General features: G+C 48.4%; 1 protein-coding gene across 1 annotated transcript in view; it reads right to left on the bottom strand.

Annotated features, from left to right (window-relative positions):
- Window positions 1–1,592: 1,592 nt before the first annotated feature.
- The window catches only part of LOC149365930 (bone morphogenetic protein 4-like), a 49,560-nt gene continuing 32,743 nt past the window's right edge, over window positions 1,593–18,409 (bottom strand). Inside the window, exon 2 of the mRNA XM_089547331.1 lies at window positions 1,593–4,937. Coding sequence (XP_089403457.1) covers window positions 4,138–4,937 — 800 coding nt within the window. The 3' untranslated portion in view covers window positions 1,593–4,137. The remainder of the gene's footprint in view (window positions 4,938–18,409) is intronic.

Here is an 18,409-nt window from a genome sequence, read left to right as displayed (position 1 = left end):
CACAAACGCCTGCTTTGAAGGAAAATAATCAACGCCACCGAAGGCGAACCCTGTCGAGAGTTGTTTGGCAGCGCCTAACGCGTCAGGGCAGGGTGTGGCCGACGACAGCGGTAATTTGAAATCATACCTTCCGTGACGTCACGCTGAGTTTTCCTGCACTCCTCCGGTGCACTGAGAAGAAGCGCAAAATTCAATCGTCGATTACATTACTATTTTAAATGCTAGTGCAAAAACACTAGGCATGCTTTACCTACACCCTACATAGATTTGAATCCTTGAATGTCGCGAAATTCTTAAAAAAGTGCTGCAGTTGCCCTTTAAGACTACATGCACCATAACGGATATCTAGAGTGCACGTTAAAGAACCCCAGGTGGTCGAAATTTCTGGAGCCCTTCACATACGGCGTCCCTCATAGCCTGAGTCGCTTTGGGACGTTAAACCCCAATAAACGAAACCAATCCAATACACTTGTAGTTTTCTTCTGTTAATTGTGAAAAACGCTCCCCATAGGCTTTCTATGGCAGTCTTAAATTTTCCTGCGCATCGTAATATTAGACCATTCCAACCAATATGTTCATAACAGTGTCTTACAATAATAAGACACTGTTATACAACAGTGTCTTACAATAATCCACAAGCCGCCGCAGTGGCTCAGTAGTTACGGTATTTGGCTCCTGACCCGAAAGACGCGGGTTCGATCCCGGCCGCGGCGGTCAAATTTCGATGAAGGCGAAATTCTAGACACCCGTGTACTGTGCGATGTCAGTGCGCGTTAAAGAACCCCTGGTGGTCGAAATTTCCGCAGCCCCCTTCACTACGGCGTCTCTCATAGCCTGAGTCGTTTTGGACGCTAAACCCCATAAATCAAATCAAATCACAATAATCCACAGTCGCCTTACAGTCAAAAGCGATGCCCAAGAAAGTTGCACTTTGTGGTCCTTTCTCTTTCACCCTAAAACTGCGCTTTTGTTTGAGAGTTATTCCCCCCAAGTTTAACGGCTAGAACGCTCCGAGTATATGAAGGGACCTAAAATTTATCCCTTTTCATTTATTTATTTATTTACGATACTTTTAAAGACCCACTCAGGAGGCTACTGTACATTAGACGAGAAGTGACAAGGAAATATTTGCTACACTCACAGTTAACGAAAAATACAAAACGACAGGCATGTAGAGACAATCCATTTAGTGGGCGATGACAACACTATCCAGATGGGCTAAGGAGTGGAGCACGCATTAGGAGCGCTAGAGTGGAGCGCTGCATTGGAGCTCTGCAGTGGAGCGCTCTGATCGGTTCGGCATAATGCACTTACCTTCACCCTACAGGAGATTGGTCACCATGGCTGTGACCGCCTAAGGCCTGCTAACGTGCTCTTGGTTTGCCCACTTCTTCATATCTATGATGCACATAACTGGTGATGCTCCTCTTAGCATACGTACCCAAAGATTCTTGACTGAATGAAGTTTCGTGGTGAGGATAACCGATTCATCATCTTCATTAATTTATTCCAAAATGAAGCCGCTGTTCTCGGGCAGTTCTTTTGCTGCACGATTTTTAATTTGCAATGTGCACTCGCCATATGCGAGCCAGTGAAGATGCAAAAGGACTCCGACACCGTTATAACATGCGTGAGATTCATTTATTGATACACACAGCCTTTCGGGGAAACAACATAAACACACTTTTGTTTTTTCACATACTTTATATAACACACGAGAAAAGACGAGGCCTAACGCATCCCCGCCGTTTAATACACTTTCTTTCCAGGTTGTTTTCGTGGGCGTTGTTTCGCTGACTTCACTTGTGACATCACAACACAGAAGTACAACGCCTGACCGCAATGCGCGCGCTCTTCTCCCGCAAGCCGTCTCAGGAGCTACGTGCAGTATAGCAGCGGATGGCCACAATGCGCAAGAACATAGTTCTAAATAGGGTGATCTGTTCCGTTCTGGCCAGATCTGCTGGCGAGTTCTGCGAGGCTGGCAGGTTTCTACGGCTGCCACCAGGGGTCCTCAGTGCTAAGACGACGATGACGTCAGTACCGACCTAGGCGCGGAGCGATAAAGCGTCTTGCTCTATTTTTTTTTCTCCCGTATTCGGTCTTTGTCTCTGGTCGCTGGATGAGCGAGCTATGACCACATGTTTCCGCGCCACTGCACACAACTTCTGAGACGGAGCGAGCGTGCGGGTGTGTGTATCCACGTCACTGAGAGTCTCGCGAACGTTCGTGAAGAGCGCAATGAATGACGGGTACTCGCGTCGCCACAACGTTATTGGCGCACTGTGGAATGTCTGAGCGCCTTCTCTGAGGACACGGCGTGACATTATGGAGTAGTTAAAGAGAGCTCGAGCACGCAGCGTTGTAATGGCGGTCCCCGTCCTCAAGGGGAGTCTTGCCTAAACGTCGTCCGCACGTCTCAACTTCCGGTCGCCACGTTTCGAGCGAACAGATTTTTTTTTATCACAGGTCATTTTGAACACTAGAAGGACGGCCGCGCCCTCTCGCGCGACGCGCGCTAGCGCACCTAAAATAATAAAAAAATAACTAAGCACAAAGAGGCTGTGGTAGGACATACGCCTCGGAAGGAACATGACACCGTACCCTGGTGCGACTGACGACGGCGCTTGTTTTGCGAATTTTTTTTCTTCCCTCGTTTCATGTTTTCCTTTGATTGTGCACACTCACAACAACAAAGAAGACGACGACGACGGTGTTCTTTGGCAAGGCGCAGCGAACCCTGGAGGTGACGTTTTACGGAGAACGTGCTCTGCACCACGAACGAGATTTCTCGCTCGAGTCAAGCCTGCGTTGTTCTGGGAAAGAACGGTATAGGTCCGGGTAGAGACGAGTGAGAGCGTACCTTTATTTACTGTCCCGGTATGACGCCATGACGCACCGTTCGAGTAGAGTAAGTACTCCTTCTGCTGTACGCTTGGACATTTCGGGTTGTCTTAGGTAGAGGCGTTGCTTGAGCTTCGTGGCCGGCACAGTGATTAAAAAAAAAATCTCTCCAGGTATCTGCCGTGTCTGCTTGCCATTCGACTTTAGTTTAATCTCACACACAAAAAAGAAGAAAAACACCGCACCCTTTTCCTTCTTTACTCTGTGACGCCAAACGAGCGGTTGCAGTAAGTTGGGTGCTACCTGAGACTAGACGTGCGTATGGCACCAACAAGAAGACAGATTAACGACTCGGTGATTTTTTTTTTTACCTCAGTCTCCTCAGCCTCCTGAGCCCACTTCTTTTTACTGCAGTGTTATTTACACTGCAGGGCCTCAAAAGTCTTTGAAGGTGGCTGCCTCGGCAAAAACATCTGGCTTTGTGCATCATGTCTCCGCACGGGTGGTAACCGAATCTTATAAATGGCCAAAGGTCTCGTGGGCCTTCACGTGTAGGCTTCCATAGCCACATAGAAACGTGAAAGCCCATAGAGACCTTTGGCCGTTTATAACACTCACTTACCATCCGTGCGGAAACATTCTGCACCAGGCCAGATATATGAATACAACCATGTAGGCTTGAACTATATTTATCATATCCCGGAAGTTCTCCACGTAGAGACATTGCTAGTTTCAATAGCGATCATCAGTAGAGCAGTTTTCCTCGAGCAGATCTGTTTTGTACCGAGAACTGGTTCTCCCTGCATGGATCTCGGCCGTGCATTCTGCCCAGAGGCACCTATCCCTATCATTTCCGAAAACCGTCTCATTCGTGGAGATTCAAAGCGCACTGCGCGTTCTTCTACCGTAAAGTGCGATTCACACGGCTGTCCGAATGCTGCGATTTGCCTACAACTTTTCGGAACGGCGATGCATAAGCCAGACGGGCAATGGCCAGATAGCTGCAGCCAGTGACAGCACCGACAGCGTGAACGCCATGGTAACGTCAGATCTTCGAGTGTCATCGAGGTCCGTGCACTCACAGGACGTCTTCCGGAGGGAGGCATGGCCAGAGTGCGTCTAGACAGTCATCTAACTAAGCGCATTGTCCGACGTCCCTGTCCGGTCTCTCGCACTGCACTGTCCGTTCGCACCGCTCGCCATCGCTCCCAGGGCCCGCCGCGTCCTGCCCCGGTGACAGCCCCGGCTCGTTTGCACGCTAATCTTTGGTTGGCGCCCCCCCGGCGGGCCCCCTTAGAGACAGGCACACTCCTCGACCACCATGCCTTGCTGCGTGGCCACGGTATAGAGGTCCGAGTCTGGGCCGTCCTGGTACAGCAGGCTGAGACCCTTGAGTGACTTGGGGGCGCAGCACGGGCTGGGCACGTCGGCGCGCTCGCTCATCAAGCTCTGGACGAGCGCGTGCGTGCTGTTGAAGTTTCGGTTGTCGTTGGGGCAGCGGCCCTTGCACATGTACGCGTCGAACTCCTTGGGCTCGGCCACCCAGTGCCAGCCGATCTCGGCGAAGGACACCTTGAGCGAGTGGCGGCAGCACAGGTCCGTCTGGTTGTCCGGCCCGTGCGAGCAGTCGATGGCCCGGTGGTGCTGGAGAAGGACGCCCGCGGGGCCGCTCTGGTAGCTGCGGTGCGACCGGTTCAGCACCTCGGCCACCTCCACGTCCAGCGCGGAGTCGCGCGACAGGCGGCAGGCTGGCTTGCACTCCACGTCCAGGCCGTGGTTGCTGTCGGGTCGGTCGATCCAGGCCTGCACGGCTTCGGCTACGTCCATCCGGTGGCGGCCCTTGCGGGTCAGTCGCCGGATGTTGATGAGCCGACGCTCGCAGGTCGGGCAGGCCGGCTCGAGGAGCTGGTAGATGCGCACCAGCGTCGGCCGCCGGCTCATCATGCGCAACCGGAGCCGCGCGTAGCGCACGCTGTAGCTGCGCGCCGTCGCGTTGGCCGTGCCGCCGCGCGGGCGGCCGCTGGCGATGTGGATGGGGAAGCGCATGTGCTGGAGGGAGGCCCGTGCCTTGCGGGCCATCTGCAGCGACCTCCCTGCGAACGAGAAGAGTGGAGCGTAATTAACACCGGGAACCTCGGCTCGCATACACTCTAAACAAAAGGGAGTAAAACGGGAGTAAACTGTCCTCAAGCGAAAAGGGTGTGAGCTAGAGGACAGCTAACTCCCTTTTTACTCCCATATAGGCGTATTATTGTTTAGAGAGTACATTAAAAACGATGCACACTATTTGCATGCGATAGCATTAGAGCTGTCGCCACCCCAAACCTCGCCGATGTCCGGCGTCACGTGATTAGCTGACATGTCGAAAGAGGTCACGTGACCTTGTGACGTCATTGCAACCTGCCCTGACGGGCCGCCTGATGAGTGGAGAGAGGTCAGGTGGCCTTGTGACGCCTTTACAACCTGGCCACCGGGTTGTGAGCAACCTAGTTTCTACACAGCAACCTAGACAGAAAGTCAAAATAAAAAAGAAAACATAAAAGTGACACATGCGGATGCGGGCACCGTCACAGAACAGCGGGTACCTGTTACTGCAGCTAGCAATCCGATATGGTGGTAGTTGGACCGGCAGTTGCAATGAAACTGACTCAAACACGCATGCGGATTAGCATATATCGATTGAGATGCACTCAAGGCGTACGTGAAACCCGGTTGTCCAAACTTGCAAGACTCTGCTGCCTATCAGTGCTCTGCCGGAAGATCTAATTCTTCTACTAAGATCTCTGTCGTGCTGTATCTCTCTTGGTTAAGTGCAAACAGCTTCCCGTGGTTCCACTTGGCAGTCGGCATTGACGTCGAGAGCGATTATTAGCTTTTTTTTTTCGATTTATCGCTGTTCTTTGCAGTGATCCACCGCCTTCCGCGGCCCAGAGGAAAGCCACTGCCAAGCGTGCGTGGAAGAAGCACCACGATTAATTGCCCATTGCTTTCATTGCATTTCAGTGCATCCCAACAGCTGTCAGCTAAAGGTGCATTACTATCCTGATCACGCATTTGCATGATATCCACCCCGTCCAACGGGAATAAGGTAAGAAGCTGTGCTATAAAAATGCTTCAGAAATCATCAAGCGCAAAACAGACTCATGCGAGTCACGTATATATATATCTGTAGGGAAAGCATTCGTAACCATCGCCTGCGGCTCGAAAAGGCATTAAGCAACGTTGAGTGGCGATGAACATAGATTTAATACGGGCGCAACGTTTATCGTCCTTATCCCCCGAAACCGCGATTGAGGACGCGTTAAACGCTGTGGCCCGCGCCCGAACCGAACATTCCGCCCCACGAATGCGCATCTAAACCGAGCCGCACTGCGATGGGAAAGTTCTCAGGCAATAACACAGCGATATCGAGGTTCGTAAAAGAGATACGCGGAGAGGAAGGGAGGAGAACGGAGGGGGGGGGGGTCAGTGCAGTCGAGATGAGAAGACGCTCCAATAGAAGTGATGAAAGCTATAAATTAACGCTTTGGAGAGTGGGAGCTATAATACGCACTCACTTTCCTGATGTTCGCACTGCTAACACTGTTCGCCTTTTAGTAGTGTGTCGCAAATGCGACCTGGGATCGACAGCAGTCGCCGCCGTGGTCGGTTTGTCCAAGGACGCCTGTCTTGTCTCAAGCGCCGAAGAAAAAAGAAAGGGTTTCACACGGTTTACTTCTGCGGGGCGTAAAAGGAGACGTGAGCTGCATGCCTCTGGTTTATACGCGCCGTCGTTACGCTGTAAGAACTCTCGGCATTTCCGGCGGTTCCTCCGTATGAGGCCTGTAGAAGCATCGCTCGCCCGTACGATGCGGCGCCCCTTCTCCCTGTGGCGCCGAGTACTTGAGAGAACGACACGTGTGTATGGACGTGGCCAATTTCACGCAGAGTCAAAGGGAACCCACGCGCGTCTCGCAATTGACTTCGCTCGAACACTTTCTGATCGTTTCAACTTGTAAGAGACCGATAGCACGTGACTCGAATAACGGATATAAGCGTCCCCGCCGCATTGGCTCCCCACTGTGCGGTAATTACCTTGCCCGACTCGTGCAGGCTCTTTTCCACAAGGCCGTTTATTAAGGCGAAAGCCTTTAATGCATCATCGTTGTCGACAGAAGCTTGTCGACAGAAGGTAGTCAGCAGAGGTGTCACACTTTTCGGTTGGTCGAAATGGTTATGACGTCAGAGTGCGCGGATTCGAAGTAATGAGGTCACCCACGGATGCCTGACGCGCCCTTTTGGAGCAGACGACAACTAATAAAAATAGTTGTCGTCTGCTCCGACAGGGGGCGTCAGGCATCCGTGGGTAACCACATTACATACCGTATTACTACGAACAGAGCCATGGATGCAACCGAACTCGTCGAAGCAGAGACAGAGTCGTGCTAAAGAGGCAGTCAAAGTCGGCAGTCAAAGTGTGTAGTTGTAATGTGTAGTCAAACAAAGCACTAGTACAGCACAAACAGCCTCGCAGTCAATGCCAAACAGTGCGCCAGGAAAGGCTTTCGGCTTGCAGCACTTTAGAGAGCCAAAGTGCCCCCTGAGGGCCGATCCGTATGCGAATTAGTCCACGCACACAACTAAAGAACATTAATTGGCGCTAGAAACCATGAGAAACGATTTTCAGACGCGTGATTCTATCCGGATGGAGCGTTGGCGGTTTAGACGTAACTCAACTGTATACCGTATATGTGTGCCTCTCCCGACAGCTTTATTTTTTCGAAGCCTTGTTTCTAGCGAACTTCTTACATAGTTTTCCCCATTCCCTCGGATATGGCTGCAGCAACGCACTGATGTGAGCTCGTGGTTGATGCTCGCTGGTGTGAACATATTCGCTTACATTAACCCGACACAGCTCGGCCTGACTGCGTTCAACTCTGTGACGCCCGACCTATCAGGTGCGATGTAGGCTTTACAGATGTGAATAGTTTTTATTTATACTTTGAAAAGAATGCCATACCTCAATCGATCCAAACTCGATTTACCAATATACTTCTCAAAGCAAAGTGAGCTGCTATAGAGATGCAGATGGCCCATCCATCACTCAAAGCAAAGGTTAATCCTTCTGGTAGAACAACCCACTGGACAGTAAAACTCTCATGGACGTACTGCGGACGTTCAGGAAATCCGCAGGACGTCCAAAAGAGTTCCAGTGCCCATTTTGAAGCCAAAATTTCAACGGGAGTATATCATACGGTTTTGAAGTTCGCGATTTATTTACAGTACGTTACTGAAAGTGCTTGTGGCCTCCGAATTTCGCATCCAGTGACTGTTGGCACTCTGTTGCCCATAAGGGCAATCGTTACCCTTAAGGGTAACGGAGTGGATTTTAAGAGAAGCCAAGCGTAGCAGGGGGCGGCAGGAAGTTAGGTCGGTGGATGAGATTAGAAAGTCTGCGGGGATACGGTGGCCCCAGCTGGCAAAGGACAGGGTTATTTGGAGAGACATGTGAGGGGCCTTTGCCCTGCATTGGGCGTAATCAGGCTGATGATGATGATGAATCTTGGCTTCATTCATACGCACGTCATTACGAGCCCTTAATTTCCGTTTCACTGTCTGCTTTCTCTCTCTTTCTATCGGGTGTTTCAGCGAACACTTTCAAAAATTCGTAACAATGGAGTTTTCGAGAAAAAAGAAAACCGCTACGAGAAGAAACTCTCAGCTGTGGCAGACGTCATTCATTCTAAAAAAGTGCTATTTAGCGAGATAATTAAGTAAACGTTACTAATTGACCTTTAAATCAATCAAATTTGACGGTAATTGCCATTGAGGAGTTTGTATGCACGGGCAAGACGATGTCGTGTCAGTTCTAAAGTGAAGAAAAAGTCATTTTCTAAAGCCATGCAACGCGAGAAAATCTCGCTTTTTTCCGCTTCAAACTGAAACTCAGCGCATTAGGAGCACAGGACATATACTGCAAAAGCGTGATCGCTGGTGTCGTGTTGCAAAGACTGGAGCGCCCAATTCGAAACGACTGTGATGATTACTACGAGAAGGGTGCCTCGACGCTGAGCTTAGACTGGGGGTGGCGTTATCTTTTGCTTCGTCGCTGGGCGCAAGGAAAAGGCTAATCATCGTCAACCACGCGGCCCTGATGAGCGCAGCCTGCAGTTTTCTTTCTTTTTATTTTGTCTCCGCCACTTTTGATGCGATATCAGACTGGCTAGACGCGAGGCGTCGTCATGCGTTCATTTAGTGATGTTTAGCTGCTGTTCGTGTGTAACCGCTGCGTGTTAAGACGTGCACCAGACAAAGCAACGTTCCGTCCGCGAAGCAAGGAGAGCTTGTGCGGCAGTGGCTGTAGGCTATCAGGCAGTTGTTCTTATGGTTTGTAACGCCAGTTTCACAAAAAGCGTGGACGTTTGCCTGTGAAGAGCTTGTTTTGGTAGTGCGCGTGAGACATGGCCATTGCAGTGTCAGGGCGTCAAATTAGTTAAATGTGCGGAAGTGTCACCTCTGCCATGTAAAGACCAAAACTTCAACGTCGCAGCGTGAATACTTGTGAGAATGACCGCGCCAGTGCAACTCTAATACTCATGTTGCCGAGAAGGTGGACATCATGATCACTTATGTGAGCGCGCAAACAGACGCGGAGCTGGCATTCAGGCTGTATATGGTGCCCAACATCCTGGCTGTCGTGTGCGGAATCGTCCCACATCTGTATCGATATTTATTCGATTTAGGAGTCAGGACCACTGGATCATTCCTTGTTCAGAAAAGGAAGCGACCAGCCAGTGCTATACCGCTGATTTTGACTTCGATATCCTGACGTACGTACTACGTTTCCGCCAGGCCAGAAGTAAGCGTCAGGGAAATTGCCGGCGCATATGGAGCAGTTTGGAGGTAACTATTAGGAGACAGATGCCGCCGATATCACGCGTGTCTTCATCGGGAGCCGAGACCAAATGACTTTCAGAAGCTCGACTCGATTTTGCAACTGGTGGCTGATTCAACGCGACGAGGAAGCTGAATTTCTCCGCGGAGTGCTATGGACTGACGGGGGCCCAAATCTGCAGGGATTTGAATGCCAATCTGTACAACACCCACTATTGGTGCGACCAGATCCCACACTGGATACGTGAGCACAGGGACCAGGTAAGATGGTCAGAAATTGTTTAGTGCGGCATTTATAAGGGTCGTATTTTTGGTCCTTACTTCATTAACGGAAACCTCACGTCTCCGAATTTGTCTCAGAGTTTCCACTGCCTGTGTTGAAAAACAAAAAAAAAATGTGGTTCCAGCACGACGCAGTACCGCCGTATTTTTCTTCATCGGCTCGGCAGTTCATGGACGAGTTCTTTCCCAACTGATGGGTTTTGCGTCGTAAAACCGTAGCCTGGCCTCCTAGGTCGCTTGGTTTATCCCCCTTGGGTTTCTTCAATTTGGGATATGTTAAAAATTAGGTTTTTAAAACGGAACCAGCCAACCTCGAAGATCTGAAGCAATGTGTAAAAATATCTTCAAAACATTCCCAGACAGATGCTTTTATCTGCTGTGAATGCCATGAAAGACGGCCTTGTACTGTGCATCGCACACGCAAGCTTGGTTTCGTTGGCTGTGTGTATGTGAAAAACTTTGGCGAAGGAACAATATTTAACGTTTCGACCGCGGAACCGGCCTTCTAAGGAAGGCATATTTCCGGAACGTTTTCAAATATCTGTAATGAACAATTTGATTAGCCCAATGCCGGTATCTGTTATCTCCCCCGCAAGCAATGTGACAGCAGGACGACGAATTCGTTTTGTCAACCTGTCTCCGAGCAGTATAGATAAGCGCCCCCTATAATTCCCCCCCGAATCGCGCCCCGCCACACTCTTTCGCTGATTCCAATCTCAGCCTTTCGGATCCTCCTCTCGAGATTTCGTTCGATTATTTCTCCGGGGAAAATACCGGCCACCAAACTAGCGACGGCGTGTTTTCTCGACTGAGCATTTTTTTTTTACGAGCGTATATCTTTAACTGCTTTTTTCTTTCCCTCAGTTTCTTCGAAAGCGCACATTCCGTGGGCATCGCCCGCACGCTCAGGTATGTTGCTCAGTACGGCCATTTAGGCATCGGTGCAATAAATCCTGCGCCGCTCCTGTCCTGAGGCAACTTAACAGAGCTGTTCGCTATTTGGCAACAACTGACGTTTAATGCGGGTATAATTGCCATCGCCCCGGCCTATTTCGCCTTCAAGAATTACAGGGACGCTGTGAACGATCCCGAAGAATTTAAGGCTCAACTCGCCCTCAGGTGCCGATGGTTGAATGAGGTATGCGCGAGCTTTTGTACTTGCGTTTTTTTGTTGCGATTTGTTGGAAAGCAGCGCGAAGTTGAACTGCCCCGTGTGAGACAACGGAGGAGGTTCCCTGATCAGTTATGAGAAAGAAAAAAAAAAACAAGCGGAAAAGGAACACGTTCGTGAGAGAAGAGATACAGGGACATGGCTTTTTTTTATAGCTAAAAAAAAAAAACTCTCCAAAAGAAGACGGCGCTAGTGCATCGCTAACCGTACAGAAGCGCTGCTATCAGGCGCGTGTGCTTCAGTGCTTCCATACATGAACTTCACCATTTCAGTTCAGTGAACTCAGAATTTCAGTTCATAGTGTACGGAACTGGTCTGGTTTATGGGGGTTTCACGTTCCAAAGCCACTCAGGCTACGAGGGACGCCGTAGCAAAGGGCTCCGGATATTTCTACCACCTGGGGTTCTTTAACGTGCTTTGACATCGCACAGTACACGAGCCTCTAGAATTTCACCTCCATCGAAATTCGGCCGCCGCGGCCGGGATCGCACCCGCGTCTCTCGGGACAGCAGCCGAACACCGTAACCACTGAGCCACCGCGGCAGGTCATAGTGTACGAATTCATAGTCGTTTTTCAGTGGGTTGCTAATGCCCGTACGCCTTCCTCTCTTAACGAGTTTTTTTTTTTTTTTTACAGCTGTAGAATCAGTTGTGCTCTAGTGCCGTTCGTATGTATGCGTTTTTCTGGGAACACATAATCCTTTTAACGCCGGTTTCCTTCTTTTAACCACGCACCAACTTGTCCAACAAGTCAAGCACGATTCTTCAATACTATCCCCTAATTAGTCGCTGCTTAACAGGCAGGTCAGGTACGTTCTGGTAACACCAGAAAGGCAGCGCCAGAGACCCTTCTGAACAGTGACAATACACGTACTTTTGAGACGACATCATCATCATCATCACCCTGGTCAGTCGCTGCCTTCTGGACAAGTCAAGTCCGTTCCAGGAACCCCAGAAAGGCAGCGCCACAGTCGTATCTTGACAGTGCAGTGACGATACATATTACAGACTTGGGGAACGAAAAACATGAGTTTCTGGCCTCTCCTGTGCTCGCAATATTCTTTTGTTTTTGTCCTACTGTAATATATGCACCGGAGGCTTCTGTTCGCTTCCGTCTCTCGTTGAGTTCTGTATAGGCGTGTTGTCAATGCAGCAAAGTCGGAGACTGCACATTATGCGGATGAGAGAACGTAATTGGTCCAAGACTACGTCTGCTTTGTGAGGAAACAAATAAAGAATCGAAATTTCAGCCACGGATCGCAGGAGAGTCCGTGCCAAGATTTTTCTTTTCGCTGGATTATATATATAGTCTTGAAAAAGCACAGGCTCTGTCCGAAACGTCGACTCGCTATAAATGTCTACCGAAATGGAGCGGTTCTCAATATATACATATATAAGATATATATAAGAAGGATGTGAAGATCGGATGGATCCGGTAGAACATAAACGTAATTCGGTTGACACACGGTAGAAAAACAACTTTATTCTAACGTTTCGACCAGGGTCCGGCCTTCGTCAGTGATCACTCTGACGAAGGCCAGACCCTGGTCGAAACGTTAGAATAAAGTTGTTTTTCTACCGTGTGTCAACCGAATTACGTTTATATATATATATATATATATATATATATATATATATATATATATATATATATATATATATATATATATATATATATCCCATGGATTTCCCACCATTGATCTCTCATAGATCTCTCACCCAAATCTCTAATTATACCTGCCCTGCTCCGTTCCCCACCCTATTCCAACAGATTTCCAAATCCCATCTCCGTACTCGACCACCTCGGCTGGTCACTGACTGGCTTGGCTGTTAGCGGGCAGTAAATCATCATCTACCCTTTATGGCGCTTCGAAGCTGTTTAAAATTCAAGCCTAGGCCGAGACTGCGACTTTCCAGCGGTCGCATGTTTAGTTCTCCACCGCCTGCCCACGTAAAACACTCGTGGTAACGCGAAGCTCACGCATACTGAATCGTCAATTTCGTGCTTTTGTGGCACGCTCGCTGGTTGCCAGCAGTTCCAAGCAGTACAGCCGTTGAGACTGGATGTACAGTTTGCCCGTGCAATCCTGTACACTGCATCCAGCGAAGCGGGCGTCTCAAATTTTCGAAGAAACGGTGACGTAAAAGCAGCTACTAACCGACTACCCAGATTGTAACAAATTTTAGCTCGAAGCCAGCGCCACCTACAAAGCCGATTAGAAAGAAACACAAGAGCCGGTGCTGTAACAAATTGTAGCTCTAAGCCAGCGCCATCTGCAAAGCCGATTAGAAAGAAACAAAAGAACCAGCACCAGCGTTCCAAATATATGAGTTCCTTGCTCAAGGCGAACCGACCAGTAAGGCCTCCCGAACTCGATAAACAATTTATCGTGAACAAACGCTTTACGCAATCTTTGTTATTCGGTACCGCAATTTGCATGACATGAATTCCACTACTTCGCTCTACTGCACCGAACTATTCTGCGAGGTGCAGTGCGTCCCGGAGGCAGCAAACACTTTCTAGTTTAAAATTCAGTTCAGCATCTAATTTGCGAACTGCACCTTCGTTTCGCTGCCCGACTGTTATTGCAAAACACAGCTTCAACTTATTAGGCGTTTCTTTCACGCATTCGTTTATTTTTTTTATTGTGTTCTTTTTGCTCGCGGCGGGTTTTGCCAAGACCTAAAAAAGGTACCAGCGCAGGCAGAATTCGTAACGAGATTTGCCTTCATGGCATCTGCGATAAGATGTCGGAACACGAAACCGCTGGTGAAAGGCTATATTTCTTGTCGGTCGCATGCCATCCTCATGTACACAACAAGAAGAAAGACGGGGACGAAGAGGGGGGGGGGGGGGGGTTGCATTTGAAAAAATGGTCATGTATGTGCGATACCAGAATGAAAGAGTAAGGTATAGATAACGCTTCCATCTGATTTGTTCCAGTGCGAGTCGACGAGGCAGGATCACTGAATTCTCTGCGAGTGAGTGTTTCTATAAACGTATAAGCATTGCTTGCTCTCTTATTGGCATCGACCGATTTCACACCCAATATACCTTATTAGGTACCGCGCGTATGCGTCGGGCACGGTAAGGTGTCCGAGCAGGAATTTCAACTGGACGGCGGATGGACAAATTCAATGACGAGACCTTTTTCGAAGCCAGAACCCGTGGAGCGTTTATGGAAGGAGGGTTTTTCTTGAAATTAAATTCCTTGAAAAAATGAAAGGATGAGTGGTTATGCCAATGCTTATGAAATTTTTCTCGCTTAGAGCTATTCCCCCCCCCCCCCCCCCCCCCCCCTCCGCCGTCTCCATATGTCCGACCTCGCCACGTTGCTTTGATCGTTTTCAGAAGTATACGCATTTTAAATATAAAAGCGCTAATTTCCCTTGTTGCACACGCTTCTGAATTTGTTGATATATCGACTCAAATTTTCATATCCTTTTTTTTCTGATTCCGAAGAAAAAAAAGATCTGATCAACCATGCTCTAAAGGATAGATTACAGTAGCCGAGATAGACAAACACATCCTCAGACCACCACACATCTTGCCATGAAGGTCAAAATGAAAGGCATCGATTGTAATCGGAAATAACAACAGGGGTTTACTCATCGCATTCTTAGCTCACTAAATCGGACGGTCGGCCTTGGAAAAGTAGCTCCAGTTTTACCAATGATTCTTGATTATAATTTGAGTGCTTACGGCTACATAACCTAATCTTATTAGCTATAACCAGTTTAAACTAGTTTCACAATCTTTTGGATTGCAGCTATACATAAAATGCTTGAAACTTTTACTGTTCAAATCTTAGTTTTATAGTGTGGGTGCCGTTACTGGCACCCAATAAACGTCGCAGTCACTAACCAATCTCCAGTGGTCGTGTAACTGAAGCCCGTTGCAGTATAGCAGTAAAATTACGCAATCCAAGCAAGCCAGAGGAGAGAAGAGAATGAAGAAGAAGAGAAAGATGAAGAAAGCAGAAAAAGAGAACTAAAGAATACGGAAGCCAGGCCAAGAGAAGGAAAATATAAGAAAGAAGGAGGGAAACAAGAAGTGAAGAAGATGGAAGTCCAGGTAAGAGAGAGATGAAGAGTACATATGCTAAGCCAAACCAAGAGGAAAGAATAGAGGGATGAAAGAAGATAAGAAGGGGAAGAAAATTGAGGGACACCACGGCTCCCGTCTAACGTTTTCACTAAACCGTAGCCTATAGTTCAGCCTCGGCCAGTTTTTCTTTTTTAATTATCTTATGGCCCTTGTTGATCGCCGCCTAAATTGCCTAAAGCCTGCTTCTTTCAGCTAAGCAACAGTTCCAATCAAACTGCACTCCTCCGTCGTAGCAGTTAACTGTTTTCTCAAACTCCATCTGCATACTGCAAATGCTTAACTGCGGTTCCCTTTTTGTTCACAGCTCAGGATCGCACATGCCGCCGTTTCGAGCAATGTAGGGCTAACGTATGCAGCTGAGGCAAACGGGAATCGAGATAATGTTTTGCGTTAATTTGTATATCGCATGCCGCATCGTGGGGCGAAAAAGGACGCTTCATTTTCGGGATAAGCCGAGTTTAAAATAGTGCAGAAATATATTCGCTGGCGTACCAGCCATCACCCTCTGCAAGCACAAACGACGCTGAAGATAGGGCACGTTTTTTTTTTTTGTTTTACACCGTCTCGCGTATATGCGGCTGCAATCTGCCGTCTCAGTCGCTGACATCTGGTGTGGAGATGCAATACGCTGGCGTGAGTCCAGTGCTAAGCGCCCGACTCGACCTATAAGCGGACGTCCTCGATATGACAACTGTGCATATTTTCTGCGCTGTAATAATGCATGAAATGTCAGCATATATGAATAACAACACGACACTCCCTACGACATTAAATAATTTATGATTTCATTTCTTCTCTCACGTTGTTTCGGTTTTATCAACCGAACGACGACTGTGACGTAAAAGTTGGCTATAGGCCACGTGAGTCTCGAAATAAACTGCAATATAATCGCTGATACGTCGTTTATTGTTTGAAGCAAGGTGGCTTAAGCGTTGTAGTAAATTAAAACGATGCATCACCGATTGTATTGCAGTTTTTTTTATGCCTCACTGACATAAAGCCTCCTTTGACGTCTCAGATATACGTTTCGGTTGTTGAAACTAAGAATGAAACAGAAGCATATAAGGAAAACAATTTAAAAGTTTTTAGCAGTCGTAGGGAAATACCACGGGGTGATCCATGTAAGCTAATTTCTAACGCATCGTTATGAAAGAGCAAACACAAACGCGGGAGTTGCGTGTCAGTACTGATTTCAAGGAAAAAAAATTAGGGAACGAAAGAAAGAACTAAAAGAAAGTAGGAAAACGAGAAAAGAAAAATAAAGAGAAAGAAAAGCTAAATAAAGAAAAAGGAAGAACGAGGAAAGGTAAAAGTACATTCAAATAGAAAAAAGTAAATAGGAACTAAAGAAAGAACAGAAAGGGGCGACGACAAAGCGTCGATCGAAAGTGTAAATGAAGAACGCAAAGAACAAGCAAAGATTAAAAATGAATGAACGAAGAAAGAGAAAAGAGAAGGAACAAGAAAGTAAAAAGAAAAAAATAACCGAGAGTGCGAAACTTTCGCTCTATCGCCGTCAGGTGAACCATGCAATGGGGCGCGCCATTTTCCTGCCTCCACGCGCGAAGGCGAAACAGCAGCCACTTTGAAGTAAAAAAAAAACAACAAAGATCGCTTTCTTTTCCTTCCTGCGTGGTATGCGCGAATATCGAGACGTCCGTCCGTGCGTTCGGCTCATTTGTTTTGGTGCCGCTCGTGACTGCCATTGCAAACGCCTTCACATTCTACGTTCCACGCCAAAGCAGAGGCAAGTCCCGATGAAACAGAGTTTCACAACTACAGCCGCCTCGCGACACATACTTTAGGCACTTTGCGGCACGCGCCACCGCTATCCCCCGCCCGCAGTATCGTGCGCCCTATAACGAATTGGGGCTGCGTTATCTCCACGCTCGTCCCTATTACGTTGTTGTTGTCCTTGTTGTTTTCCTGTTTGTAGCCGATCGCTCCTGGCGCGCGGCACATCGCCGCTACAGTGTTTCCGAGGCTCAAGTGCACGACACAACAAAACCGGGCCACTGCACCCTGCCAAGTTCACCAACACGGGCGCGAGCGCTATACATCGTGAGTCGGCCGCATTAATGCGAAGCGATAACGATCCCGACAACACGCTATATCGCCGACTCCAATCGCTCCTCGGGCAGGCACAAAGTGCCGCTCCCTGGTCGGTGTCCTAGATCATATTCACGTGAGGCTCGCAAAGCAGTGTAGGAAAAGAAAGGGGGCTCTAGAGCATGAAGTTCCTTTGAGGAAGGCGATAGAGTTTATCTAAACTGTCGGATGAAACCCTTCACCCTGACAGTTAGGCGGCTAATCACGGTCCACGACTACAGCGTACAAAATGCTTCACAAATGCGGCCATTATGGAGTTTCAGAATATAGGGCATTGGGGGCCCCCCACGAAGTTTGGGGCGTCGAACTGCACAGAACGTAAGGTACGCTATTAGCGAAATAGCTTTCTCCGTGGTGCGCCCCAGCGCCGCAACATGGCGGCACCCGTCGAAGCGGGGCCTCTCGCTTCACCACCGATTCGTCGTTGCCGCTACGCTGTACCCCACGTTCACGGCAAACTAAAGGCCCACGAAGCTTTCGCTTTGTCTGAAGATGCCGGCACAGCAAAACTTTGTCGACAAAACGCGCCAGATTCTCAGATTACGTCCGTATTTGCACAACTGCTAGGCTTACCGAGTGAGCGTCGTCTGACATCAGAGAGCGCGGGAAGGTCAAACAGGTTAACGATTCTGGTCCAAAAAGCGGTCACAAAGAATTGGCATTCTGTTAACAGCTTTTATATATTTGTGTAGTAATTTTTATTTCTGCGGAGGCGAACAAAACGGAAAATAATTACATTTGGGTACGTTACCAATGCGCGTTTCGGCTGACATGGCACTTCACGTGGCTAAAAATAAAAAAAAAAGGTCAAAAGCGTTCATTGTATGTTGAGTTTGTTCCGGTTACTATATGCGACTTTAGTAAAAGATTACGAAACAAAACCATTTTCACATGTTTGTTTTTATTTCTTACCATTTCTCTCCTCGGCCGTATAGCGGCGCTGCAGTCAATGAGCCCAAACATGGCGCCGCTGTGTGGAGGAAATTGCCCCTGTTCTAAAGGTCTCCGTCTACGCGTGGGGG

The sequence above is a fragment of the Amblyomma mixtum genome, chromosome 1 (assembly GCF_055824585.1).
Source record: "Amblyomma mixtum isolate Tamu chromosome 1, ASM5582458v1, whole genome shotgun sequence".
NCBI lineage: Eukaryota > Metazoa > Arthropoda > Arachnida > Ixodida > Ixodidae > Amblyomma > Amblyomma mixtum.
The sequence above is the reverse complement of the archived record's forward strand: the minus strand, read 5'-3'. Positions and strand labels throughout refer to the sequence as shown.